The sequence below is a fragment of the Lemur catta genome, chromosome 4 (genome assembly GCF_020740605.2).
Source record: "Lemur catta isolate mLemCat1 chromosome 4, mLemCat1.pri, whole genome shotgun sequence".
Taxonomy (NCBI): Eukaryota; Metazoa; Chordata; class Mammalia; order Primates; family Lemuridae; genus Lemur; species Lemur catta.
In genome coordinates this window covers 7,165,281-7,190,786 of record NC_059131.1, presented here as the reverse complement: position 1 = coordinate 7,190,786, position 25,506 = coordinate 7,165,281, and the positions used below count along the sequence as shown (strand labels likewise).

Here is a 25,506-nt window from a genome sequence, read left to right as displayed (position 1 = left end):
CAGTAGTTCTAAAAGGATTAACCAGTTTGTTTAAAAACTACACCTTATATGACAAAATTAGTCTGATTGAAACAAATGACAGATTTAAGATTCAGCAGAGTTCAAAATTTGAAAGTTTATTTTACATAGGAAACTAAGCATTCTCTAATAAACATCACTTATTGAATATAGCAGAATAATGCCTTCAATTAGAATGGGAAAGTGAATTTTTATTTTATATATTTTTTAAAATTTTATATGAAAGGGAGGAAGTGAGGAAGAGAGTTCAATTTTCCTTTTTTGTTTGTTTGTTCATTTTGAGACAGTTTCACTCTGGCCCTGGGTAGAGTGCAGTGGCATCATCACAGCTCACAGCAACCTCAAACTCCTGGGCTCAAGCGATCCTCCAGCCTCTGCTTCCAAAGTAGCTGGGACTACAGGCGCGAGCCACAACACCCAGCTAATTTTTCTATTTTTAGTAGAGATGGGGTCTCACTCTTACTCAGGCTGGTCTTGAACTCTTGAGCTTCAAGTGATCCTCCCACCTTGGCCTCCCCGAGTGCTAGGCATGAGCCACTGCACCCGGATAGAAAGTGAATTTTTAAATGTTAAGGTTTATATTTTTGTATGAAAATACAGTGCATACATAATCCTAACATGTTTAGGATAAGATACTATAACGAGAATAAAATCTATCAGAACTGGGCAGAAACTAGCAGTACTCTTTATATGTTTTCAATAGATAAAACCTGGCATTTTATGCCAAATTCCAATAATGGGAATTGCATAGGTGTGGCCATTTTTAAAAGGCAGCATTGTGCTTGAATCAAAAAATTTGTTAGGATTTCCTCTTCATAAGTAGAGATTGCAGCTAACAGTAAATACCTTTTGGTAGGAATTACTTAAGGCACAGTGTTAAGTTAAAGGACTATTTTGGTATACAAACTCAAGCCAATTATATTTGTGCTTCCCTTGATATCCTTGCTAGAGCTAAGCAGGTGTTGTACCGTATTATGACATACAAGGCTGTCCTGTTATATCTATGTTACAATTAAACTTTAGTCCCAGAAAGTGAACCCTAGTAATTTATTACAGTTCCATTTATGACTTTGAGCAAAATCCCACTCCATTTACTCCCACTCATGGAGAGGATTTGTTTCTTAAAAGGTTCTGAAAGTTGAAAAATAGATGCAGTTAGCTTTTCGGAGAGAACTTAATCATAACTTCAAGAGTAAGGGTGAAAGTGGTCTGCTCAAATGGGCTTCTTGGATGACTTCCGTCAGTCACCAGCCTTCTCAAAACTGCAGATGTCTGATCCCTACCATAACCTAGAAGTGGGGAAGGGAAATTGACGTTTAAACAAGTGTTTAAGTGGCTCTTTCAAGTCTAAAAAAGCCTTTGGCTTCAAAGATTCAGAAATGATTGACTAAATTTATAAAAGACCTCAATTTAGCAAGGAGCTTCTTTTTCCCTTTGGTTCAGTTATTCAAAATCCACTTTGTGTGCAGGAATAATAAATCCATCATTCAGTCTTTATAACGGTCTTCCGGTAGCGAAGTACTGTGGCTGTTACCCATATATTTAAAGCCAGCATGATCACAAAACGTATAAGAACTGAAATCAAAAAGAACAAAAGTGTGTTTTAAAACCTTTTCACATTGTAGAGCAAAATCTACATTATATAGAGTATATATACTCTTTATATATGAAAGAGTATAATCTCTTTAGAGCAGATTATACTCCTGCTCTAAAGAATAATCCTAAATAAAACTTCACTCCCCACCCCAAAAATAAAACTTAACTATCAATCATGAAAACTTCAAACAACTCTGGTTCGAAGTATTTTTGGGGGAATGATCTTCCTATCATAATGACTACTTTTGGCCACTTGGTCTGACTTCGTGAATAAATAAATCTTAAAAGATTAATTTAGAGCCATTTGCCTCTGGCTAAGAAGTAGTATAACTTTTCAAAATCCCTTTACTCCTTTAAAGTCTTGAGGGTGCCCTTATCTCAGAACATTCCGTATTAAGCAAAGCTAGTATAATGCATTCTGTTAAGATAATTCTTATACTACATTTCTTAACAGAAAAACTCGCCCAAATGTCAAAGCATATTTTATGTTGAAGTAACCATGAAAATGTGACTCTGTAAAAAAAAAATAATAATAATAATAAAAACCCCTAAAACCTTAACAATGACTTTACTAATACTTTAAGGCCTGAACACTCTCCCGATGAATAAGGTTTATGAGATTTAAGATATCTTTGTGTTTGTAAAACACATGTAAGATATTAGCTAAACTGTTTTTAAAAGGTTATCCCCAGATATACTAAATCTCAGGAACAGCTGTCACACATAAGAAATCAGAATTAGAATACTCTTGAGCTTGTAAACTTAATTTTTAGCGTGTAGGTTTGTTGTTTAGTTAGGATTTGACTCTCCTTTGCATGCTGAGAATTCAAGTCCTGTGGCGAAGACCCAGTCTGTCTTATCTCCCATTCCCTACTTGGTCAAAGTTTACTCTTCGACCAGAACAATTTTCATTGGAGCTGACAAAAAGTATATGAGCCAAAGGAACAACCTCCAGGAAGAGACCAACAAATGCATCTCTCTGTTCTGAAGCAGTATTTCTCTATTAAATAATAATTAGCTTATTTAAGGGGTCTGTGTGCTGGGGACATTTCCCAATCTTCATAGGCAACACCATCTGTTCTAATCATTTTCCAAAGATGTATAATATATGCTCGATTTGGGAGTCGAAAGCCTAAGGAATTACTAAATTCTTTTTTAGTTAACCAAAGTATTCTCTCCTCCATCACAGCTTTTTCTTTTAAAAAAACAGAACAAGAACATCCAGTCAAATGAGTATGCCACTCCCCTGCTCCAAAAAGCCTTCAGAGGCTTCCTACTGTTTGTGGGCAGTTCTCTTAGGTGCTGGATGCTGGACTCTGGGTGCTCTGGCCACTGCCAGGCTCACCCCCAGTCACGCTCCCCACACTCGCCCCGTGCCCTGGCCCTGCAGAGTTCTCTCAGGGTCTCCAGGCCTGTGTCCCTCTGCTAATGGCCACACATGCTGCTCCTTGTAACAGTCCCCCCCCCTTTCCAGGGATTAAATTGCTACCCATTGTAAGATTTCACTCTTCAAATTAATCTCCCCAGCTCCCTCAGACTAGGTCAGGTTCTCAGGTGCTCATCCTGCCTTGCTCTTTCAAAACACATCTCACAGTACGATCCAGTTAACTGTGATCACCTACGGCCAATTCCACTGCTGAAGTGGAAGCCCCATGCAGACAGGAATCCACTCGTGCACATTCTGTCCCCTGTACTACAAGAAGTATATGCTTAATAATAAAGTGACTGATGAAAACTAGGAATACCTTGTTGCCGTCCTCCACATCTGCCATCCATTACAGCTGAGTCCATCTATTAAACCCTAAGACAGTTTCCAAATGAAGAAGGCACAAATAGTACAAAACTCAGAAGTGAGAAGAAAAATATTTTGCTTACTTGTAAAATCATTGGTGGTCATTAAGGTTGTTACTATTCTTGCTGTAAAAGAAAATTTGCAGCAATAAATGACTTGCTTCTCAGACATTTTGGTGTTTAGCTATTGTCTTTCCCTTTTAATATACCAATATATACTAAGTGTTGTTGATAGATTTTTGGTAGCACATAAAACCACATAGTACTATTTTTCATAAACATCTACAAACCAGCCATGCATCCTAGCACAGTGGTTTATGAAACTGCTCATAAGAGAAGCAGCAGTTCTTAGAAGGTACTTCGGTGCTGCCCAGGGAAGGCAGGGGTGGGGCTGAGCTGCCCTTCCACGGTCTGTGTGTGCCAACCCACCAGTCCCCCACCCTCAAAAAGCAACTCTAATCTCATTTACTTAATGAGCTTCTGGCTGGTTTTATTTAAAGAAAGGCTCTCACTAGTTGAAAAACAATGTTTTCAATTCTACCTCTGTATTTTGTAGGTAAGGAAACTGTGGCCCAGGAAAGGGTAAGATTTTCCTAAGGGTCTAACTAGAACTGTTTTTTTAATTCATTTTTCTGGTCTAGTCCTTCACTTAGCAAACACGTAGGAAATTGGGGTAACAGTTGAAACTAACACTCATGCACTACGTGAATTGGGAGTTAGAGAATACCACTGCTTGCAATAGATGTTGATTAAGTCAGCAATTTAAATGAAGGACGTTGATCTTAAGGGAGAGAAGACTCCAGGTTAGGAAGGTGGCCGACAAGAATTCTCATGTCCTAACAGCCATATATCTGATAAGGGGTTATTATCCAACATATAGAAGGATCTCAACTCAATAGTACAAAAACAAATGACCTCAATACTGTACTGTTACTTAAATTTAAGAGAAAAAAGAAAAAGAAAACAAATGACCCGATTTAAAAATGAGCAAAACATCTAAATAGACATTTCTCAAAAGAAGGCATACAAATGGCCAACAAGTATATGAAAAAATACTCAACATCACTAATCATCAGAGAAGTGCAAATTAAAACCACAATAAGATACACCTCACACCTGTTAGAATGGCTGTTACCAAAAAGATGAAAGATAAACATGGGAGAGAACGTGGAGAAAAGGGAACCCTTGCATGCTGTTGGGGGAATGTAAGTCAGTGCAGCCACTATGGAGAACAGTATGGAGATTCCTCAAAAAATTAAAACTAGAACTGCCATGTGATCCAGCAATAACTACTGGGTATATATCCAAAGGAAATGGAATCTGTGTCTCGAAGAGGTAGCTGCACACCCATGTTTACTACAGCACTATTCACAATAGCCAGGATACGGAATCAACCCAAGTGTCCATCAACAGGTGAATGGATAAAGAAAATGTGTGATATGTGTGTTTCTGTGTGTGTATACACACACCTTAACATTTTAAAGCTAAAAATAAAACTCAACATGTCTTAATTTTAAGTAACTTTGGACATAAACCCAAACCAGCAACCCTGGATAGAGAAATTGGTCCTTTAAAATGCAGAAGAATCATGATAAAGCAAAATATCTAAAACTAGTAAATCCAATTAATATGATAGCTCTGAATTTTTAAAATGTTTCTGCCTACATATAGTATATATGTGTTTTAGGCAGTTCTTGCAAGAACCCAAACAAACAGTGGAAATTCTAAAGTTAAGACCAAACAAACAATGTGGCTGCAGAAAATCTCTCCACTGCTACAAATTATATTCATTCTTAAAAGCCAATGTATAATTTTCATCCTTTTAATCTTACATCACAAAGGTTCAAATTTTTAAAGTAAATTAGTAGATTCAGTATAATCAACCTCTTGATACTTTTCAAAGAAGACAGGACTGTTAATATTAGGCCTGATTTTTGCTTTCCCCCCTTTGTTTTTCTTTTTTGGCATCTGGAACATGGATCTTGCAGAAAATGGAGGGTAGTCTGCATTAAATCAGCCTTGTAAATATGGACACACTTAGCTAGGAGGTTCTGCTTGAACAGCCAGGACCATCGCACTTCAAAACCAGTTAACACACTGCCAGGTAGACACCTGGTGCTGGCATTTGCGTCTGGCTCTTACTTGCACAGGTGTAGGCGGAGAGGCTCCAGGTCAGCGCGCTCACAGCTCCCGAGTCTCTCGTCCTCCACAGACACTGGAGCTGCGCAAACTTACTGGCCGCACTGATGAAAGTACATAAATTCTGTTTGCAGATAAAATGTGAGAAAGTCAAGAGTCTGTTAAAAAAGAAAGTCCAAGAGCACCAGATACTCAAAGCATGCTTGAAGCCAAATTTCCCGGTCAAATAATAATCAATTTGTATAATACAAGGTTGAAACCTAAGTTTGGTGAAAAAGAACGCAACAGTGAGACGTTTATTTGTAACTCACAGATTCCACTGTGCAGTGGGCAACTCATGGGCCATAGCTAGTTTGAAGTTGGGCGTAGGAAAGAATCACTGCCTGGCCACAAAGGCTTATCTATCCATAGCCCCCAGTAAAAAATAAATAGAGATACTGTGTTTTAGAGCCTGGGGAAAACCATGCTGTTCTGAACTGACAAACTCCTAAACTCAAGCATCAGCCCTGAATTTCTGGCTACTGAATGACAAGTCCACACAGCGGCAGGCTCAGGCCCTCTGCTGCCTGGCAGAGTAAGATCTTCACAAGTTAGCCTGCAGCCCCCTCACGCTGAGGGAAAAAAACAACGTCTGGGGGGTAAAGTCAGAAAAATAGTGAGTATGAAGCCAATATGTAATTATTAGCCTAATAAGAAGCTCTTCAACTGACGCTCATCAGTTTTTCATTCTACAACGGTTAACCACCTCTCCAATCTGGTTCTCTATGGCCCCCAAAAAGACAGTTTACAAATAAATTTGCCCCACATTTAAATGAGAATAATATCTTTTAATATTTGGCTAGCACTGTACTTTCATTCCCATTATCCCTGAGTGCAGCTGAAAATTTAGCAGGTTTAACAGTTGATCTCGAAAGTGCTCTCCAGGGCAGCCTGCTACTTCTCACACATCCTTTCAAGGGTGATACTTACCATGGCCAGGTCTATGATCCACTTCTGCAGGGTGAGGGTGAACCAAGAACACACCAGTCTTACCAAGTGCTAAGGGAGACAGCAGTGGGTCACCTGGCAGCGCCGCCACCCTCCCGTCTCAGTCTCATGCAAACAAACCAAGACCACAGAGTTGCACACAGAAACCAAGTGTGGAACTGGGGGTGGTTCCACTAGAACTTGTCAGACACGTTGGAAAAGACGAAAAGGGTTTCAAGTGAACATCTGCTGGGAGTTCAAAAGAACAGAGCAGATTGTGGGAGAAAAATACAAAGACACCCGTGTGCACAGGGCTGTTCCCTGGGACTGGGAACATTCCTAATGGTTTCAACGCCCCTCTTAATTCCTCACCAGGCAGCTGTCTCCAATTCACTGTCAAAAGTCAAACACTTAAAAGGGAGGACTCGCACTACAAAGTAGGAATGTTCTGCAAAATTGGTGTCATGTGGACCTGTTGCTGATTGCCCCTGTCCCACTAACTCCACCCTAAAAATGATACAGCTGAGTGAGACTGAAGTGAGCACTGGAAAGAACCAGCCAGGAGTCTCAGGACTGCCCTTGAACAAGTCACTTTCCATCTCTTGACCTTGGTTTGCCTATCTGTAAAATCGAATTAACATTTCTTGCCCTGTCTACCTCCTAAATGCCTACAGTCACATAATTGGGACTCAAGAGATTGCTGTTATTATAATTAACAATGTTAATTATATGATGCCCTGTGCTAAAAGTCAGTAGAACTGAATACTAGCAGCCTAATCGACGCCAGGAGGCAGCCTGAATCCAGCTGGATGAAATTCTGTTGTTACAACTCTCTAATTCAATTTTTTAAGTTAATTTTTGCGGTTTTCTTTTTCCCCAATTCTGTACCATCCCGCCTCCTCCTATGTATTCAAAATATATATTTTATAAAATTTGACCAGCAGTAGGAGCTACTGAGATCCTACAGAGGATTTCTTTGTAGGGTTGCCAGATTTGGCAAATAAAAATACAGACACCCAGTTAAATATGAATTTCAGGTCAACAACAAATAATCTTTTAGTATAAGTATATCCATGCAGTATTTTGGACAGTCTTACACTTTATGAAATATTCGTTGTTAATACAGCAACCCTACTTATTTGCTCTCCATAAGGCACAACTGACAGGAGGCTGTAACTATAAACACCTGCTGACAGCACAGACTTGCCCTAGGCACCCCAGCAGCTCTGTGAATAATTTACCATCAGCACCCACACCTTCTAATCTTCAGCCTCACCATTTGCACAGATAAGCTGTTGCATTTTATTTCCAAAGCAAATTACATAGTGCTTTTCATCTTTAAAATACTGTTTTCAAAAACCTTTGACCAGCTGGGAATAACCTTGAAGTGCTGAGGTGCGGCACGCCTGGGCAGCCCTCTTTCCGCAGCGGGAAACTGAGCCACGGGAGCCTGCAGCTCAGAGAAACCGCGGAGGGTCCTGCCGCGCCCGAATCCAGCTCCCGGCTGCAGACACGGGCTGTAGAGCCCCCTTGTAGTAAACCCAGCACGACGGCCCTGTCATTTACTCAGCTTCTCTGTGTTCCTGGTACTTCTAGTTTGCGCAACTCTGAAGGTAGATGTTATGCTCCCATCTCGCAGATGGGGGAACTGCGGCTCCGAGCATCGGGGGGCGGGGGCACCGGGCCTGTCCTGTCTGACTCTGGGCCAGCTGCTTCCCGCCCCCCACCCCCGTCCCCACACCCACATCCCCGAGGGCTGCACTTGGGCGGCTCCTTCCCTCCTTCCTCCCCACTGAAGAGGGAGGAGGAATAAACAGCTCAGGCCCTTTCACAGACGCAGCAGGATCCACTGCCTGCCCACCCTGCCCCGCCACTCAGACAACTTCCCGGCCTCCTAAGGAGTGTGCAGTTTAGTGAGAGAACAGTACGGAGTCGTTACAAAGAGCTGGAACAAAGCCTCGCCCTCCTACACGGGAGCCGCCCCTCGAGCCTCGACTGGCGCTGGGCCCCCAAGGCTGCGCCTCTGAATGACCCTCTGGGCCAGGAGCAGAGCCCGCGCCGCCCTTGCCTGGCAGCCAGCGAGCTGGGAAACGGGCGCGTTGGCGGCACCGTGCTCAATGCCAGGCATTCTCGTTATTTCAAGGTCTTTGGGGCTATTTTCAGAAAAGGAAGAAATGTCTGAGATAAACTAGTATAGTTGTGCAGTGCGGCCCTTAGCAGGGGCTGACTATATTCCAGCATGTTCGGCAGTGCCATGCTATGGCTACATTCCACCTGGGCTGTTGGCACAAGCCAGTCACCCTGGCCGTGGCGGGGAGGCCGCTGCCAGGGACTGCACCGAGGGCGTCTCTAGTCTGTGTTGATACATCTGCATTTGGGATTCTTTAGTTTTACCAAAGAAATACATATCTGGTAAAGGACCCTGCTTCACGATGCATATTGTTAACAAACAACACCCCCAAGCCCATTTCTGACTCCCCGGTGCCGAAAGGATACACAGCGATGTAGGGTGCGGCCTGTTTCACGTTCCCATTGAAGTGAAAGACGCAGAGCAGGAGGATGACGTCTGAAAGAGGAAGGCTCCAGTGAGCGGGAGGGGAGGCGGGGCAGGCGGTGGGCGTGGAAGGGACGTTACCTTGGGCGATGACGATGGGGCACTCCAGGTAGGTCAGCGGCGGGTACCCGTAGTGACACTGGTACCGGAGGAACACCAGGAACCTGGGGAGGAGGACGCAGGCTCTCACCACCACCCTGCAACTGCCCCCAGATCCCAGGAGCCAGGTTCCTTTGCCAAATCCTACGCGTGGTGGCTGGGAGCCCCACGTGTATGGATGGTACTCAATCTAATAATCCGAGCCCAACACTGTGGCTCAGGCCTGCAACACCAGCACTTTGGGAGGCTGAGGCAGATGGATCACATGAGCCCAGGAGTTCGAGACCAGCTTGAACAACATAGTGACACTGCATCTCTACAAAGAATTAAAAAATTAGCCAGGCAAGGTGGTGCACACCTGTAATCCCAGCTACTCAAGAGGATGAGGTGGGAGGATCACTTGAGCCTAGGAGTTCCAGGTTGCAGTGAGCTATGATGACAGAGGGTGACAGAGGGAGACCCCATCTCTAAAAAAACATAATTAAATTAAAAAAGAGAGAAATAATCTGCATGGTTTGGGGAGCATCCAGAACTTTCCGGGAGCTGGGCCCGAGTGCAATATCCATGCTCTATCCAGTCCCTGCAGATGGTCATTTACAAAGGATGTTTACAGAAGGCACATCACTGACCCTCTGCAACACAAGAGCCCAGGTCTGCCTGTCTCCGAAGTTAGGTGGTCGCCCGGCCCAAGCCGCTGCCCCTCAGCAGTGGCATGCAAACGCCCATCGCCCCGAGAAGCTGCAGAGCTGCACGGGATCTGGGATGGGAGGTTCGAGAGACCGTGCATTACAGTCAGAACGCCACCCGGGTGCTGCATGCTGCCTTCCAGAAGTGCTGCCCCGTCAGGAGAGGGCAGGCGGGAAGGGCTTGGAGACCCACTCTCAATCCCTCTAAGGAAATCCTGGCTCTGTGAGGGCCCACCCTCCTCAGGAGACAAGGCCAAAACTTCTCTCACGCAGCCCACACCCCGGCCCCGTCTCCTCCCTCAGGAACTGAGTCCCCGCTGTCCCCTGGGCTGCCTGTCTCTGTCCCACCACCCAGCAGTGCAGCTGCCCGACCGGTGTGTTCAGTCCAGACCACGAGGACAGGAAGGAAGGCAGCCCGCACCACCGAGCTTCAACCCACACTCGGGGCCCCAGGGTCTCCCTAAGCTGGGAAGGGGTCATGGAAAACTGGCTTTATCAAAGAGCTTGTCCCTCCCCCATCCTGCTCTGAGAGTGTGCAACTCCTGGCTCAGCTGGGGGCCGGGGAGGGGGTCACAGGAGACGGGGATGGGCCTAGGTGTCACCCTGAGCACGTGGGTCTCCCCCAGGTCTGGGCACCTGTGTGACTAGCAGGGCCCCTGAGGCCTGGCTGCCCGGCTTTCCCAGCTTTGGGGACAAGCAGGTGCCTGGCCCAGCCCCACCTGGCCTCCTGAGCAGCCCTTCTGGTACCTGTGAGAGCGAGCCCAGGGGGTCTGGGGAGGCTGCATCCCACCTGAAAGGACGTCAATCTTGCTAGCAAAATAACAGAAAAATGAGCTCGCGTGCTCGCTCGCTCGGGCTCTCTCTCTCTCTCTCTTTCTCTGACAGGCACCCCGCAGAGCTCTGTTTTCACAACATCTAAAAGGAGCCCAGTAAACAGAAAGGAAATGTAAATTTTTTTATTTTCTGATCACTAGACCTATAGACTACGACTGCCCTCTTACAATTTGCTTTTATAGCCTCCCAGAGTTCCTGAGAAGTTCCAGATGGACACCAAGGGGAACAAACTTTAGGGCCCAGATCCTGCCCTAAATCGTATCTTTCCACTATCCGCCACTAAGGAAAGGCACGGATGGGACAGTTCACAGTACCCTGTTAATTTGGCTACAGCCATAAATCATCTTTCACCCCCCCCCCCCTGGTTTTTTTTTACAATTCCTAAATAAAAGGTCTGAGTAACCAGCTTTCCATGCCAACACACTCTTCCTCTTTCCTGTTGGCCCCTTCTCCGCCTCGGAAAAAGTTAAACTGCTTTCTATCCTAATCCTTGTCCAGAGAGGTCTTTCTCAAAACCCGCGTGCACCAGCTGTCCACCCTACGCCCCCTCTGCGGCCCACAGCTCGGCAGGCCGCGGCCGTGAGAATAGGCCACGGGGGCGCTCGCCACCCGCACACCTGCGCTGTGCACACGCCTTCCGGACACAGCCTGAGGCCCGGGAACCTGCAGGGCCCAGGTGTGCTCACGTTCAGGCGTCGCCCACGCTGGCCTCCGCTTCTTACAGACTACTTGGGGAAACTGAGGCCCAAAGAAACCAAGACCATACAGGAACTCAGAGAAAAAACGAAGAGCCTGGATTTCCTGACACCGGTCTGGGTGTGGCTGTCACCCCCCTCGTCGTCTATCCCTGCTTGACAGCATCCAAACTTCCCACGGCTCCTGCGGCCTGGGGGGTGGAGGCAGTGTCTTTATTTTTTAATGTTTAATTGAAAAGTAACAGCTAAAATGCTCATTATAATAAAATCAGGCCAGACTGTCATCTGACACCAGCCCCACTAGCTCGCGTATATCCCCTGGCTGCCCCGAGACGCATTGGAGTTTTCTAACTCAGCACGCACGCAGCCACCCAGACGCAGGGAGGCAGCTAGCCTGAGAGTGAGGGGCAGAGCTGGGAGTTGAACTCTGGACTTTTCCAGAGGATTCTTACCCAGAGGCCAACGCTCTGCTGCCTAGAACCGGGGGAGGCGAGGGGGCGCCTGTGCTCTGGAGGAGTTGCCCACTTCACACCCAGCCACACTAAAATTCTCTGCTGTCACTAAGACATAGTTCATGCTCCAAGTGACCCAGTGCTCTCAAAAATGGGCTTTCAGAGCCAGTTTGCTCAGATTGAGATCCAAAGGGAGTCCATGCCGTCCAGGTGACTGATGCCGACCACCTTGGGGCTCCTTCTACTTAAACTCTGGCTGTCCCCCCACCCTCCGGTCAGAGGTCCTCCAGGCAGGCAGGCCCCTGGGGAGTCAGACAGAACCGCACCCACCCCACCTGGGTCTCCCCAGGGAAGGCTGGGGAAGGAGCTGGGACAGGGCAGGGAGAAGGGGAAGAGTGGGTGAGAGGACCGGGACTGCTGAGGTCGCCAGCCTGCTCAGGTTCCTACAGTCTGAGATAAAAACGATACTTACCTGCTAAGGCAGTAGTGAGGCTTGAGTAAGGTAACACCCCCAATGGCAGAGTAACTCAGAGGTAGTGCTCAGGAAATGGGAACCATTATAATAAATTGCTGGGGAGGTGGAGACAAAACCTACTGGAATTCAGTGGTGGAGTTGGATTGCTTCCAGCTGGCCTTTTGGGACAGGCTGGCCTTGCAGCTGGGCCCTGACCCAGCCAAGCCACTCACAGAAGTCTGTGTGCCCAGCCCTGGCAGGAGGCGGCCGTGCATGACCAGCAGCAAGCCCCTCAGACAGCCCACCCGCCTCGGGCTCTCACTCAGTAGCTACCAGAGATTACCTGGGAGGCTTTATCTGCACAGGGCAACCTTGCTTCACAGTGGAGTTCCACCCCTCACCTTCCCGCCGCCTCCCCCAGAGCTCAGAGGAACTTTTTCCCAGGCCAGTGTTTTGGTGTTGACTCATTTCCCCTGAAAATCATTTATTACTCCTGTAAAGAAAAATAAAAATCTCAGGGATTCCCCCGGCCCCCAAATCCTTATGCAAAAGGGAGGGTCAGGCCTGGGGCTGAGTCATGCAACAGGCCCTTCCACGTGGACAGCTGCTATTAACATTATGCGTCAGCCAGATCCGCAGGAAAAATAAAGGCCTTGGGCATCTCGGGAGGACTACCCAGCCCTGCAGATGATGATGGGTGGGGAAATTCTTTGCTGGCTGCCCATAAACAAGGGCAGCAGATTGTAACTTCAGGTCTGCAGGCTAGTCTAGCTCCTAAGCTAAAGCCTGTTGGATTCCACACTAACAGTGTTGACTATGAGTTTAGCTTCCCAGGTGCAGAACAGAGAAAAGACGAGATCAAACAGTCCTCCACCTGCCCAGGTCACCTACATGACTGATTCTTCCTTCACTCCCTTTTCCTCAAATAGGAACCTTAGCTTATGTAAAATGTGGATTTCCCAGGCACTAATTAGAGCCTCACAAGAACTAATCACCTGCCTCACTGCCCGCCCCTTCCCTCCTTTTCCTTCTGTATCCAAATCCCTCTTCAGGGCCACAGGTGTCTGTGGTTTGTGCTTTTCCTGGTACGTCCTCAAACTTCAGCTTAATAAGCCTCTGTTGGTTAAGACCTTTGCCTCAGTCACTTATTTTGCATTGTCACACCTCACTGCTGCCTACACAGCCATCCCCCTCCCCTATGAGGAGGGTAGTTAAGCTCAACCACCTGGCCCTCCTTTTGAGTGTCATGTTTGCAGGACTGCCGAGTGCACAGACACATCAGTAAACTTGTAGCCTCTTTTCCTAGTCATCTGACCCCTCCCAGCCGTTCCAGTGGCGGAGAGCAGAGGGGAACCTTTTCCTCCCCCTACACCTGCATTCCCAGGCTTCCCAACCAGGTTCACACCTCTGCTTTCCAGCCTCAGATCTGTAGCCGGGGGTCAGCGCGTCCACTCGGGATTTCCCACGGACAAACTGGCACCTGGAGTCCCCTGGGCTCCTCCCTGCCTGCCTGATTCCTGCCCTAATCCCGTCTCCTCCTCTCCCTCCAAAGATCTCCCCATCGCCTGAGTCTTTAGAGATCTTAGTTAAAATTCTTGTTTTACCGGTCAGGAAACTGAGGCCAGAGAAAGTTGATGGTGTGGGGCGGGCTTAGGGGTGCTGTGTGTGAGAGCCTGATTCTGCTAGGACTCAGCCTTCTCATCTGTACAATGGGCGTGCGCAGTCAATGCAAATCACGGAAGGTTCAAGAAGCAGTGGAGGAAGGTGGTGAGGAGGGTGGGGAAGTCCTGCCCCGCGCGGCCCCGAGGCTTCCGAGTTAAGCCGTGGCCGCCCACCTGGAGCACCGAGCCCCGGGGTCGTCCCGCCCTTCTTAGAGCCTCGCAGGGGCAGAGGGAGGGCGGAAGGGGCAGCCTCGGCCTTACCCCGCCAGCTCCAGCAGCAAACTCGAGAGGCTGATGCCTCGCGCGCTGCGCGCCGCCAGCACAGCGGAGATCTGCGGCAGCTTGAGCGCGGCGCACACGGCCAGCGTGCTCCAGTTGCAGAAGCTCAGCAGCGCGGCCTCCATGGCGCCGGGCGGGGGCGCAGGACACAAAAGGAGGGTCCGGTTGCGGCGCCGGGGGCCGCTCAGTCCTTAGACGCCCCGCTCGGCCCAACCCTTCCGCCTGCCCCGCGCACCCGCCCGACCTTCGCCCGCCCCAGTCCCGCCCCAGTCCCACCCCCGGAGCCTGCCTCGCTCCACCCCCGGACTCGCCCCGCCCCCAGCCAGGCCCCGCCCCGCCCCAGACTCGCACCGCCCCCGAGCCTGCCTCGCCCCTGGATTCGCTCCGCCCGCGGGTTCGCCCCGCCCAGAATTGCCCCGCCCTCGAGCCTGCCCCGCCTCGCCCAGAATTGCCCCGCCCCGGCCGGCCCGACCCTGCCAGCTGCTGACTCAGTTTCCGCGCTCCCAGCCGGCCCGGCTTTCCCACGGGCTGGGTGGGCAGAGGGCAAATGGGCACCCCTAAGGGGGGGTGGACTATTCTACTGGAATTTTTTCACCCCAACAAGCTGTTTTCCTCTAAGCACTTCAGAAATGAATTAAAACCTAGCGGGACGCGCATTGTCCCCAGTCGTGTGCGTCCTCGCGTGCCCCGACGGCGACAGGCCCGGGGAGGCTGCGGGACCTGGGGGCGCTGGGACCGAGCCCGGCCGCTCACTGCGCGTCCTCCCGGAGCCGCGGAGCCAGGGAAGGGAGCCTCCCTGCGTCCCTGCGTCCCTCCCTCCTCCCTCCCCGGGCTCGGGCCGCCAGAGTGACGCCTTTTCTTGAGGAGGTAAAGCAAACTTCCGCTGACCAGGGAAGGCGGCTTGGACGTGGCCCTCCGAACCAGCCTCCGGAAATCGCGTTTGTACCGGGGCCGGATCGTGAAGCTAAGAAAGTCACAAAAATGCGATGCTGGAGTCTGCGGGCGCTGGCTCTGCGCTGTCAACCTCGGCCCGTCTTTGGCTTTGCTCTGTCAACCTCAGACGGGCGGGTCTCGCTCTTGCACAGGCAAATCTCGAACTCCTAACCTCAAGCGATCCTCCCACCTCGGCCTCCCAGAGTGCTAGACTTTCTTCATTTTAAAATGGGGAAAACCATGTCTGACTCAGAAGGTGACTGAGAGGCATAGAGTAGGTGCTCAGTATATATAGTCATTCCCCACCAGGTGCAGACTTGCAAACCGTTTTGGGGATTTGTGAACACTGGCTTTTGGGGGGTGGGTGGTCCTAGGTGGAGTCATGTTTGGGCCCTGTGGGAAGGTGTTTGGGTCCAAGCCCCCATCCCCCAGCTGGGATATCCCAGCAGCATGCTGGCCCTTCAGCCCAGATGACCGCCTCAAAACAGCTGATCTTCAAGGCGCCCCAGTATCTTCAGGAGGTGGGGAGTGTCTGGATGGGGTTTCTGCAGTGCGCAGCCCCCAGGAGCTCTCTCCAGCACAAGACGGTGCCCCATGTTGGAGACCTCTGCCTCGCCCTCGCCTACACGGCTGCATTGGACACAGCCCGCTATGTGAGCCTGACCCCATGTGGCCACAGCTGAGCAGAACATGGCTGAAGCTGGCATTCCCTTCGGGAGGGACTTGGAATTGAACAGTGACTGATTGCATTACCCCTCCCACCCCTGCATCTCTCTTCAGCAGGGAAGAGTAAACTCAGGAGCCATTGGTGGTGGACATTTCACTCACCTTAATTTTTTTTTAAATTCCTAAACCTATAGAAAGTTTGCAAGAATAGCACCATGAATACTCCTGTACTCTTCACCTAGATGAATCAGTTATTGATATTTTTATCCACATTAGCTTTATTTGTCTATATTTACACACCACATAAATTTTTTGTTAAGCCATTTGCGGATGTGTGATAGACGTCATGTCGCTTTGCTAGACAGCTCCGCACACACCTCCTAAGAACACGGGTCTCTTCTGCAGAACCGCAATGTAACCGCCCCACTCTGCACTTTAACACTGACATGGTGCTATTCTCTAATACTTAGTCTGCAAAGTGTCCTTCATGGTTGCTTTCGCTTTGACCCAGGAGATGGTCGAAGATCATGGTCTCAACCATCTTTAACCTGAGTCACCTCCTCTGCTTCCCTGTTTTTTATGGCATTGACATTTTTGAACAATCAAGGCCAGCTATTCGGCAGAATGTCCCTCAATTTGGGTTTTCGTAGAATTTCTCCTGATTACATTGCAATCACACTATTTTTTTTTTCTATGGCAGGAGGGACCCTGGGTGCAGTGCTCCCGGGTGGTGCGGACATTGTCCTCGGTGCATCCCGTGGAGAGGCACACATGTTGCCTGTGCCGTTATTGCTGAGGGTAAGTTGGATAATCTGGTTAAGGCAGCATCTTCTAGACTTCAGCATTTACTGTTCTCTAAGAATCTTTCCCCTGATGGTTTTGATGTCTTTTATTGATTCTTGCCCAAATCAGTTATTGCCGCGATAGTCATCAAATGGTGATTTTCCTGTTATTGTTTATTCTGTATTCAACAGAAAAGAGGTTTTCCTCAGTACTTCAAATGTGTAAAGAATTCTTGATATGAACTCATGGATTCTTTGTTATTACTGTTGTTGTTATTCAGTGGGTTCATGGGCGCTGGCCGCGGGGTGGCTGTCACAGGTGTGGTCAGGGGTGGGCTATGACTGTCCTTCATTTTGATGCTCATATTGTCCCAAATTCAGGTTGGCCCTTACGTCCCTTTACATTTCCTCGGATGCTCCAGGCTCACCTTGCACGTTCCATGGATGAAGATGATTATTTTTATCATGGAAGCAGAGACGCGGATCCTGCCCAGGCAGAGGTGCTCCGAGAAGCCAGGATAGTGCAGAAGGCGTCCTTCCAGCTTTGTTGTGGCTCTCAGCTGCTCGCTCTGTGGCCAGGGCCCTGCTTTCCAGTTCTCCTTTCTGAACTTGCCTGCGCGTTTCTTGCTGTGCTCCTAGTGAAGAACTGACCTTCACAGTCCCGCTTCCCACCAGGCACTCCCTTGCACAGGCTACCTCCGTCTAATTATGTGTCTGCACGGAAGGTGCAGAGACTGGGCCCTGAGACGGTCCAGGTCTCACCAGGAAACCGCCTCCAGGCTGCCGGTCATCTACGAACAGCCTTTGAGATGGTGCCAGACCATTCACCAGGTGGAGCAATAATTCAAAATGACTATGGGGACCAGCCATGCTGACTGGCACCTCCTTGCCATTCCTGCATACCCCTCACACCAAGACCCCTTTTTAACAACCTGAAACTTTGAAGTGCTTTCTTTGAGGCACGAGCCTGGGCCATTTCCCCACTGCTAGCTCTAGAATAAAGTCACTTTCGTTTTACCACTCCTCGTCCTTGTTATTGGCTTTTACAAGTGGCAAGTGGCCGAGCCTGTGGCCGGTTACAATTCCAGTCCCTTCCCAGAGCCCTGCTCCTCCCTGGCCCATGGGCTCCGAGCTGTTCTGTGTCCTTATTGATAAAGCCCCTCTGCTTTGCTAGTGCTGACGCTGCAGGCTCGGTGCCCATTTCCCCAGGGCTCGGGTCCAGAGGCCTCCTTTGTTCTGGCCCAAACACGGTGAGAGGCTGGTGTCAGGACTCTAGTGCAGATACCCTCTGTCCCGATTCCCGGGGCTCCCATTGGGTGAGACAGGGGTTAGAAGCAGGCATCCTCTTGAAAAGAAGGCAGATGTGGCAGGCAGCAGAGGGCAGGTGGGGCTGGCATGAGGCAGGGTCTACTATGATGACAGCATGCACATGGGACATGGCCAAACGTGTTGGCTGCAGGGTGCATGCAGAAGGCTTCAGTGTGCTTGCATGATTCGGTTGGGCTCTTGTGCTCTGGTGATGTGCCATGAGAAGAACATGTCCCAGGAGGCTGTGGGCCCAAGAGAATGCAAGACATTTGGGAGAGACTCAGATCCAACCTGAAATGTGCAGCCAAGTCTAGCCAAGCCCAGCCAAGGTCAGCCGCCCCCCAGCTTTGCAGACCTGTGAGCAAGAATGGAGTGGTTTGTTACACAGCACTGTTGCAGCTGACTAGTACACTCTGTGAAAGAGCCAGCACTGCCTGAATGCTCAGAGAAGAGACTCCTGGAGCTGGTGACGTCCTTAGAATCTGTCTCCTTCTCCCCTCCCATTTCATGGCCGTGGAGCCTGAGGCTTGCTGAGGGGAATGCGGCACAGAGAAGTCACAGGTGAGGTGGATCCTGGCTCTTCAGCAGCTGCGTGACCCTGAGAAGACTGAACAAAGTCTTTGGCTTAGTTTCCAAACCTCTCAAATGGTGACCATCCTACCTACGAAGGAGACAATGTGGGTACAGTGCCCAGCACAGAGTTTGTGTTTATATGTCACATCGTCTGTCAGTGGCTGTGCTTCTAGGAGTGGCAGGACAGGTGCCCTTCCTGGCCCTCCTAACCTTCCCCCAGGGCAGGTAGCAAAGCACTGGGTGACCCCCTGAGTCTGTGCAGGCTGGACTCCCTGCAGTCGTGTTCACCCTCGACTTCCCCTGCACCTCCTGCTCCCACACTCTCCCTCAGATGGAAATAATTCTTCTTTTCTCTGGCTGCCTTGTGCGGGATGGTGACCAGGCACTGTCGTGGGCCAGGCCAGCCTAGAGCCTCCACCCTGCACACACCTACCTGCGGAAGGCTGACCGAGCCCACCTCACTCCTAGACTGGCTGCAGCTCATCTTCCAGCTTCTTCTTCCGGGCCCCTTCCACGAAGAAGAAGTCCATGCCAATGAGTGTCTTCCCCAGGCATGTGTCCACCCTGCTGCCCACGACCCGGTTAGTGGAATTGGGGACTGTGTCCGAAAAGAAAGGTACATAGTCCGGCAGCTTCTCAGGCTCCTTCCTATTGCCCTGAGGGGAAGGGACAGTTCAGGTCATGTGCTGTAGGGAAAAAAGGAGGGACCCGCATGCTGTAGGGGACCCTCAGGATGGAGAACAGCAGAGAGCAGATGGCCTCTCTGTTTGAAGCATCTCTGCAGCTTCCATCCTGGTTTGGATCTGGGTCCCCCTGAGAGTGACCTGATTCCACAGCCCTTGCCAGGCTGTCTCCCCTCTTCATCGATCCCCAGGTACCTCCAGAGCCCTTGACTTTCAAGCTGTGACCTGCCGTGATGAAGAGAGGGACCGTGTCTTATTCCTCTTTCCAGCCCCATGTCCTAAGATGCTGCTTCACATGTGGTAGGAGGCCGTAGGTTTTGATTTAGTTTTTGTTTTTTTTTGTAAATCTTTACTTAAAGTGTAATGTTCGTACACAAAAGTGCACAAATCATAACTACAGCTTAACAAATTTTCACAAAGTGAGCAGGGCTGTGTGACCCCACCTACATCAGGAAATATGGTCCACCCCCACCTCACCTCCCTCAGATGTTATCTCTGCCCCTGTGCCAACCTGATCTTGACCTCTGATGCCACACATCAGTTTTGCCTGGTTGAGAACTTTATATTAGTGGAATTGCGTCTCTTCCGTCTGGCTTCTTTCTCTCAACATTATGTTTGTGAGATTCACTCACATTTTGTGTGTGGTTGCAGTTCATTCATTCTCACTGCCATACGACATTCCATGGTGTGAACTGTCCACAGGTTATTTGTCTGCACTACTGTTGGGCACATTTGGGTTGATTCCAGCTTTTGGCTCTCATGAGCATCTAGGTACATGACTTTTGGTGACCTCTGTAACTGATGGATGAAGAAGCGAATGAGTGAATATATGAATTAATCTGATGAGTGGGGAAACAATCCTTACTCTTCCTAACAAAGTGGCACGGCCAGTCCAGTCATGAGCTCCTGGCTTCCACCTGGGAAAGTCCATGCCGAGCTGACCCCACCCTGTGGGTGAGGCACAGACCCGAGTGGTCATGTTGCTATGACGCAGCCCCTGGCAGGAAGAGACTCTTACCGGCTATAAGCCCAGACCAGAAGCTCAGCGCAGGATTTCAGGTCTCACAAGCTAAATTTTCCCTCCCCGGTTACAGTGAGCTATGATCATGCCACTGCACTCCAGCCTGGGCAAGGGGCAAGACCCTGTCTCTGAAGAGAGGGAGGGAGGGAGAGAGAGAGGGGGGAAGGTCAGTGAGGGGTGAACAAGAAGGCGAGGTAGCCAGGGTTAGATCGCAGGAAGCTCTGTAACCCACTTTGTTAGCTGAGTGAAGGAAAAAGGAATATTCAAACCGCAAGTATGTTTGACGGGGATGTATTTCACCTTACCATGGGGTCATAGTCTTTCAGGAAACTCCAATTCTCAGCCCTGGAAAGGAAGAACATGTTGGCAGTGTGAATTCTCTCTGAGACAGTTTTGCAAATGACTTTCACTGTATCGAGTCGATGTAACTATGTATCACCTGGAAGAACTAAAGAGCTTTTAAGTGAAACTAATGCCAAGTGTCAACCAGCTACTTCCATGTATCCTACAAAATGGACAAGCATTCCATTGACTTTTCCTAGAGTGGCAACTCTGGTGCCAGAGGGTGTCGCAGGCTGCATAAGGAGACCACTGGCTACAATCTCAACACCCGCCTCTGTGCATTTTCAGAAGGCCATGGTAGGCGCGCTCAAGCATTTTGTGAAGAAAAACCACTTTCCATGTCCTCAAGCCTCTGTAACCTTCCAGCGTGGGTGACAGAGGAAGGTGGGGAAGGAGTGGGAAGATAGAGGGTGACTTCGACGAGGATGGCATTACCTGCAGTGGTAGTTTAATTTTTATTTTAAGCTATTTTTAAAAAGTCAAGCAATTCTACAAGACACCACAAAAACAGTCATCTCTGCCCCCATCCTCATAGCCCCTGAGCCCCACATCCTACAGTCAAACCATTTCCAGTCTTTCAGCTTTCTTCAGGCCTTTTGTGCCCATGTTTTGAAATAATATGCTTATACTGCTGTTTCTTAATTTTTCTAAAAATTTAAATTTATCTGTTGACTTCTTATTCTGGGAGATGATGAGTTAGCATTCTTACTCCCATTTCCTCCCTCATTGTTCCAAAATAATTATATTATAGATCTTGGTTAAATTGCTATTTATTTTGTATATCCCATGGGTATGTAAATGCTATTCACTGATGAACTGAGGAGCACAATATGATTCCAAGTTCCTTTCTCATACAACTTAGTATATTTTCTTGTCTTTTCTTTTTTGAGACAAGCTCCCGCTCTGTTGTACAGGTTAGAGTGCAATGGTGTCATCACTGCTCACTGAAACCTTGAACTCCTGGGCTCAAGCCATGCTTCTACCTCAGCCTCCCGGGTAACTGAGACTACAGGCATGAGCCACCACACCTGGCTAATTTTTTCTATTTTTTCTTAGGTCTCACTCTTGCTCAGGCTGGTCTTGAACTCCTGACTTCAAGTGATCCTCCTGCCTCAGCCTCCCAGAGTGCTAGGATTACAGGCGGGAACCATCGAGCCCAGCCTCCTTATGGTCTTTATGCCTCTCTGCACCCAGGCTGTCTTCTCTGCCCTTCTAGTAAATGTTGCAAGTTCTGTGCTATGTCCTCACCTCTTCTGATCCATCATATTCCTCCAGGGAAAGCTCATTCATATCGATGGGGTCGATGCCCACCTTTTTCTTTTTTAAATTGAGAAGTAATTCACATACTGTAAGATTCACCTTTTAAAGTGTATAATTCAAAAGTTTTTAGTATATTCACAGAGTTGTGCAACCATCATAACTATCAGATTCCAGAACATATTCATCACCCCCCCCATCCCCTTGTATCCATTTAGCAGTCACTCCCCACTTTACCTTACCCTCAACTCCTGGGAACCCCAAATCTACTTTCTGTCTGTACACATTTTCAGTGTCCAACTCCTGACTCTCAGATTCAACTACCTTCTGGCCAACTCCATTTGGATGTGGTTGAGGCATTTAAAACTCACCAGAACTCAGCACCCTCATCATTTATCTTCTCCTCCCCATTAATTATGCAAGCTGGAGATCCCTGGCGCCCTTCATTCCTTCCTCACCTTTCTTCCCACATCTACTCAGTCTGCAGTACTTTCTGCCATCTTACAGGCTGTCCACTCTGTTAATTCGTTTCTTTGCTGTGCAGAAATTTTTCACATGCAGAAGGATGGAATTGGACCCTTCTCTTATACCATACATAAAAATCAACGCAAAAACCTAGAAAAACCTTCATGGCATTGGTTTTGCCAATGATTCCATGGATATGACACCAAAAGCAAAAATTGACAAATGAGATTATAGTAAACTAAAAAACTTTTGCAGAGCAAAGGAAACAATCAATAGAGTGAAAAGGCAACCTATAGAATGGGAGAAAATATTTACAAACCAATATCTGATTAGGGGTTAATTGCCAAAATACATAAGATGCTCCTATAACTTAATAGCATAAAACTCAATAACCCAGTTGAAAAAATGGATTAAGGACTTGAAGGGACATTACTCCAAAGAAGGCATATGAATAGCAAACAGGTATATGAAAAGATGCTCAATGTCACTTATTATCAGGGAAATGCAAATTAAAACCACAATGAGATATCACCTCACACCTATTAGTATGGCTACTATAAAAAAACAAAACAAAATAAAGGACAACCAATGAGTGCTGGCAAGGATGTGGAGAAACTGGAACCCTTGTGCACTTTTGATGGGAATGCAAAATGGTGCAGCTGCTATGGAAAACAGTATGGAGGTTCCTTGATAAATTAAAAATAGAGCTACCATATAATTTAGCAAGCTCTCCTCTGAGTATTTATCCAGAAGGATATTACCATCAGGATCTCAAAGAGATTTCTGCACTCCTGTGTTCACTATAACACTATTTTTGTTAATAATAGCCCAGATGTGGAAGCAACCTAAATATCCATTGACAAATGAATGGATAAAGCAAGTGTGCTATACACATATAATGTAATATTATTCAGCCATAAAAGGAAGGAAATTCTGCAATATGCTAAAACATGGCTGCACCTAGAGGACATTATGCTAAATAAAATAAGCCAGACACGGAAAGACAAATACTGCATGTTTCCACTTATATGAGGGACCTAAAATAGTCAAACTCATGGAAGCAAAGAATAGAACGGTGGTTGCCAGGGGCTGGGGGAGGGGGCAATGGGCAGTTGCTACTCAGTGGGTATGAAGTTTCAGCTATGCAAGATGAATAAGTTCTAGAGATCTACTAGACTGGCCGTTTTACATTGTAAACTAGATCATGTCATGCTTTTGCTTAAAACACTTGGCACCTCCTTATATTTGGAAAAAAGCCCTCCAAATTTTGATAAGTGCCTGGGTGGCTCTCGCACTTGGCCCTCGTTCTGGGGCCCTCCCCACGGCTGGCCAGCTGTGCCTGAGCCACAGGGACATTCTGTGTTTTGTTTCTAAAGTGCACCGAACCCCTTTCTTGGCCCCTTTTCATATTTCAGGTCTCAGCCTAAATGTCACCTCCAGGAGGCTTTCCGAGAGAGGGCCCACTACCCCCAAGCTGTCCCCTTCATAACACCAGGCACACTTTGTGCTTAGCTATTTCTCTGCTGCTTTTTGCTGCCCTGTCCTGAGAATGGAGGCTCTGTGGAGACACGGCAAGGTCTGTGCTGTCCCCCGCTGCAGCCTTACAGAGTGGCTCACGGGTATTTTTTACAGTTTTTAATTATTATGGATACACAATAGTTGCACATATATATGGGGTGCAGGCGCTATTTTGATAAACACATGCGATGCATAATGATCAAATCAGGGTAACTGCAGTGTCTACCCTGGGTCCTTATTGATTGAATGAATGCAGGCAGGAGCATCCTATCCCGAGGACAGCCGGCCAGCTTCTCTCACCCAGGCTGGGCATAGCTTCCTGCGGGGACCTCCCCCGGCTGTGCCAGCTTCAGGTGTAGGGATTGCTCTAAACTGAGAGGGGCAGTTAGAATGAGCGAGGTGGCTGGTCTGGCCCAGCTATCTGGCTGGGCCCCCTCTTCTCCCACATCCTAGGCTCAGGTCTGGCCCTGGGCCGGCACATCCCCCACCCCTACATGCTCTCTGTTCCTTGGCCTGGATCATCTTTCCACCGTCTCCCTTTCTCCAGAAGCTTCCCAGACCTGCAGTCAGGCTGAGGGAGCAGGGAGAAGGGGGCAGGGACCCAGCAGGTCTGGTCCAGAACAGAGTCGCAGTCAGTCCCAGGAGGGCAGGGCAGGGACTCACCAGCGCCGCAGGCCCCGCTGCTCGGCCTCCAGCAGCTCCCTCCACAGCTGGTCCTGTTGCACGCCCTGCTGAGCCTTCGCCTTTGGGGCCTGGGGGGCTGGACAGCCACCTGCAAGACCCCTGCCCGCCACAGGGCCACTCTGGACAGCTGGCCTGGGGTGGGGCAGCTGGTACCCAGCTGATGTGGTTCTCTGGAGCTCAGGGGTGGGGCGGCTCCCCATGGATGCAAGTGTGTGTGTGTGTGTGTGTGTGTGTGTGTGTGTGTCTGTCTGTCTGTCTGTCTGTCTGTGGCAGAGAGAGAGAGAGAGAGAGAGAGAGAGAGGATGCAAGAGAGAGAGCAAAAGAGCACTCGCCAGCCCCTGAGCTTCACCTCTCCTGGTATACCTCCTCCGTCCCCACCCCTGGGGAGCCTGGGCTGGGGTCCTCCTCACTGCCCCTGAGCCCCCAAGCTCAGAACGGCCGATGGGGACTGGGGCCTTGCAGGCTGCGGAAGGCATTTGAGGCCAGCTGTGTTTTAAACTGTCTCGCCTGTGTTGACTGTTGTCCTGGGAACAGCTTCTAAGTGTGCCAGGAAGGGGCGGGGCCGTGTGTGTGTGTGTGTGTGTGTGTGTGTGTGTGTGTGTGTGTGTGATCCAAACCCTGAGGGTGGGGTGCAGAGCGTTCCTGAGGGGGTGCCATTCCCAGCTCAGCAGCGCCCCCCACCCCAGGCAGGAGGCCTCAACACAGTGTGGGGGAGGGGGAGGATGGCAAAGTCCAGACTCCAGGGCATCCCGGGCAGGCCCAATCCCCTGCCAGCCCACTTGACCTGGGGCAGCCCCTGCCCCATCTGGCAGACCGGAGGGGAGACATGGCCCTGTTCTGCCCCCTCGTGGATGCTGCGAGGTGCACATGACACGGGGGATGGAGGGTGCTCTGTGAATTGTAGGTCAGATATTAGTGTGATGCTTCCTGCTTTTCTTCTGGAATGATGGCAGGGGTTATAAGTATGTGTCAGGCAAGGGAAAATTAGTGAACATGTGTTATTGGTACCTGTTATATCTGTAAGCCCCGAGAGGTTACAGAGCACGGCCT

The 25,506-nt window shown here is 49.0% G+C and overlaps 2 protein-coding genes across 6 annotated transcripts; both read right to left on the bottom strand.

The window, feature by feature from the left end:
• Positions 1 to 550: 550 nt before the first annotated feature.
• Positions 551 to 14,462, bottom strand: SLC66A3 (solute carrier family 66 member 3). Its single transcript, XM_045549043.1, has 7 exons — positions 14,207 to 14,462; positions 9,146 to 9,228; positions 9,007 to 9,076; positions 6,514 to 6,571; positions 5,548 to 5,668; positions 3,490 to 3,531; positions 551 to 1,593 (listed from the first exon to the last, which is right to left on the bottom strand). Exons 1-7 carry the CDS (start codon positions 14,347 to 14,349, stop codon positions 1,502 to 1,504), a joined length of 609 nt encoding a protein of 202 aa, XP_045404999.1. The 5' UTR covers positions 14,350 to 14,462; the 3' UTR covers positions 551 to 1,501.
• A 1,632-nt stretch (positions 14,463 to 16,094) lies between these two features.
• Positions 16,095 to 24,677, bottom strand: C4H2orf50 (chromosome 4 C2orf50 homolog). Of its 5 annotated transcripts, none has more exons than XR_006734522.1 (4): positions 24,436 to 24,677; positions 20,496 to 20,535; positions 18,269 to 19,142; positions 16,095 to 18,155 (listed from the first exon to the last, which is right to left on the bottom strand). XR_006734522.1 is itself a non-coding variant. In XM_045548856.1 (4 exons), the coding sequence occupies exons 1-3, from the start codon at positions 24,654 to 24,656 to the stop codon at positions 18,951 to 18,953; spliced, it is 453 nt and encodes a 150-aa protein (XP_045404812.1). In that variant the 5' UTR covers positions 24,657 to 24,677; the 3' UTR covers positions 16,095 to 18,520; positions 18,920 to 18,950. The 5 variants fall into 5 exon arrangements, 4 of the variants coding, with proteins under 4 accessions (XP_045404812.1, XP_045404813.1, XP_045404814.1 ...); XM_045548856.1 differs by having other exon boundaries at positions 16,095 to 18,520; positions 18,920 to 19,142; XM_045548857.1 differs by having other exon boundaries at positions 16,095 to 18,520; positions 18,944 to 19,142.
• Positions 24,678 to 25,506: the final 829 nt, after the last annotated feature.

Excerpts from the sequence above, each read along its gene's own strand:
- SLC66A3 (XM_045549043.1), bottom strand. The coding sequence starts at position 14,349 with ATGGAGGCCGCGCTGCTGAGCTTCTGCAACTGGAGCACGCTGGCCGTG. Across the intron at positions 5,669-6,513 it reads GGATCATAGACCTGGCCATG|AATTTATGTACTTTCATCAG; the intron begins GTAAGTATCACC and ends ATCTGCAAACAG. Across the intron at positions 3,532-5,547 it reads CTCCGCCTACACCTGTGCAA|CAAGAATAGTAACAACCTTA; the intron begins GTAAGAGCCAGA and ends TTTCTTTTACAG.
- C4H2orf50 (XM_045548855.1), bottom strand. The coding sequence starts at position 24,656 with ATGGGGAGCCGCCCCACCCCTGAGCTCCAGAGAACCACATCAGCTGGG. Across the intron at positions 20,536-24,435 it reads CAGCGGGGCCTGCGGCGCTG|GGCTGAGAATTGGAGTTTCC; the intron begins GTGAGTCCCTGC and ends CTTCCTTTCCAG. Across the intron at positions 19,143-20,495 it reads TGAAAGACTATGACCCCATG|GGCAATAGGAAGGAGCCTGA; the intron begins GTAAGGTGAAAT and ends CCTTCCCCTCAG.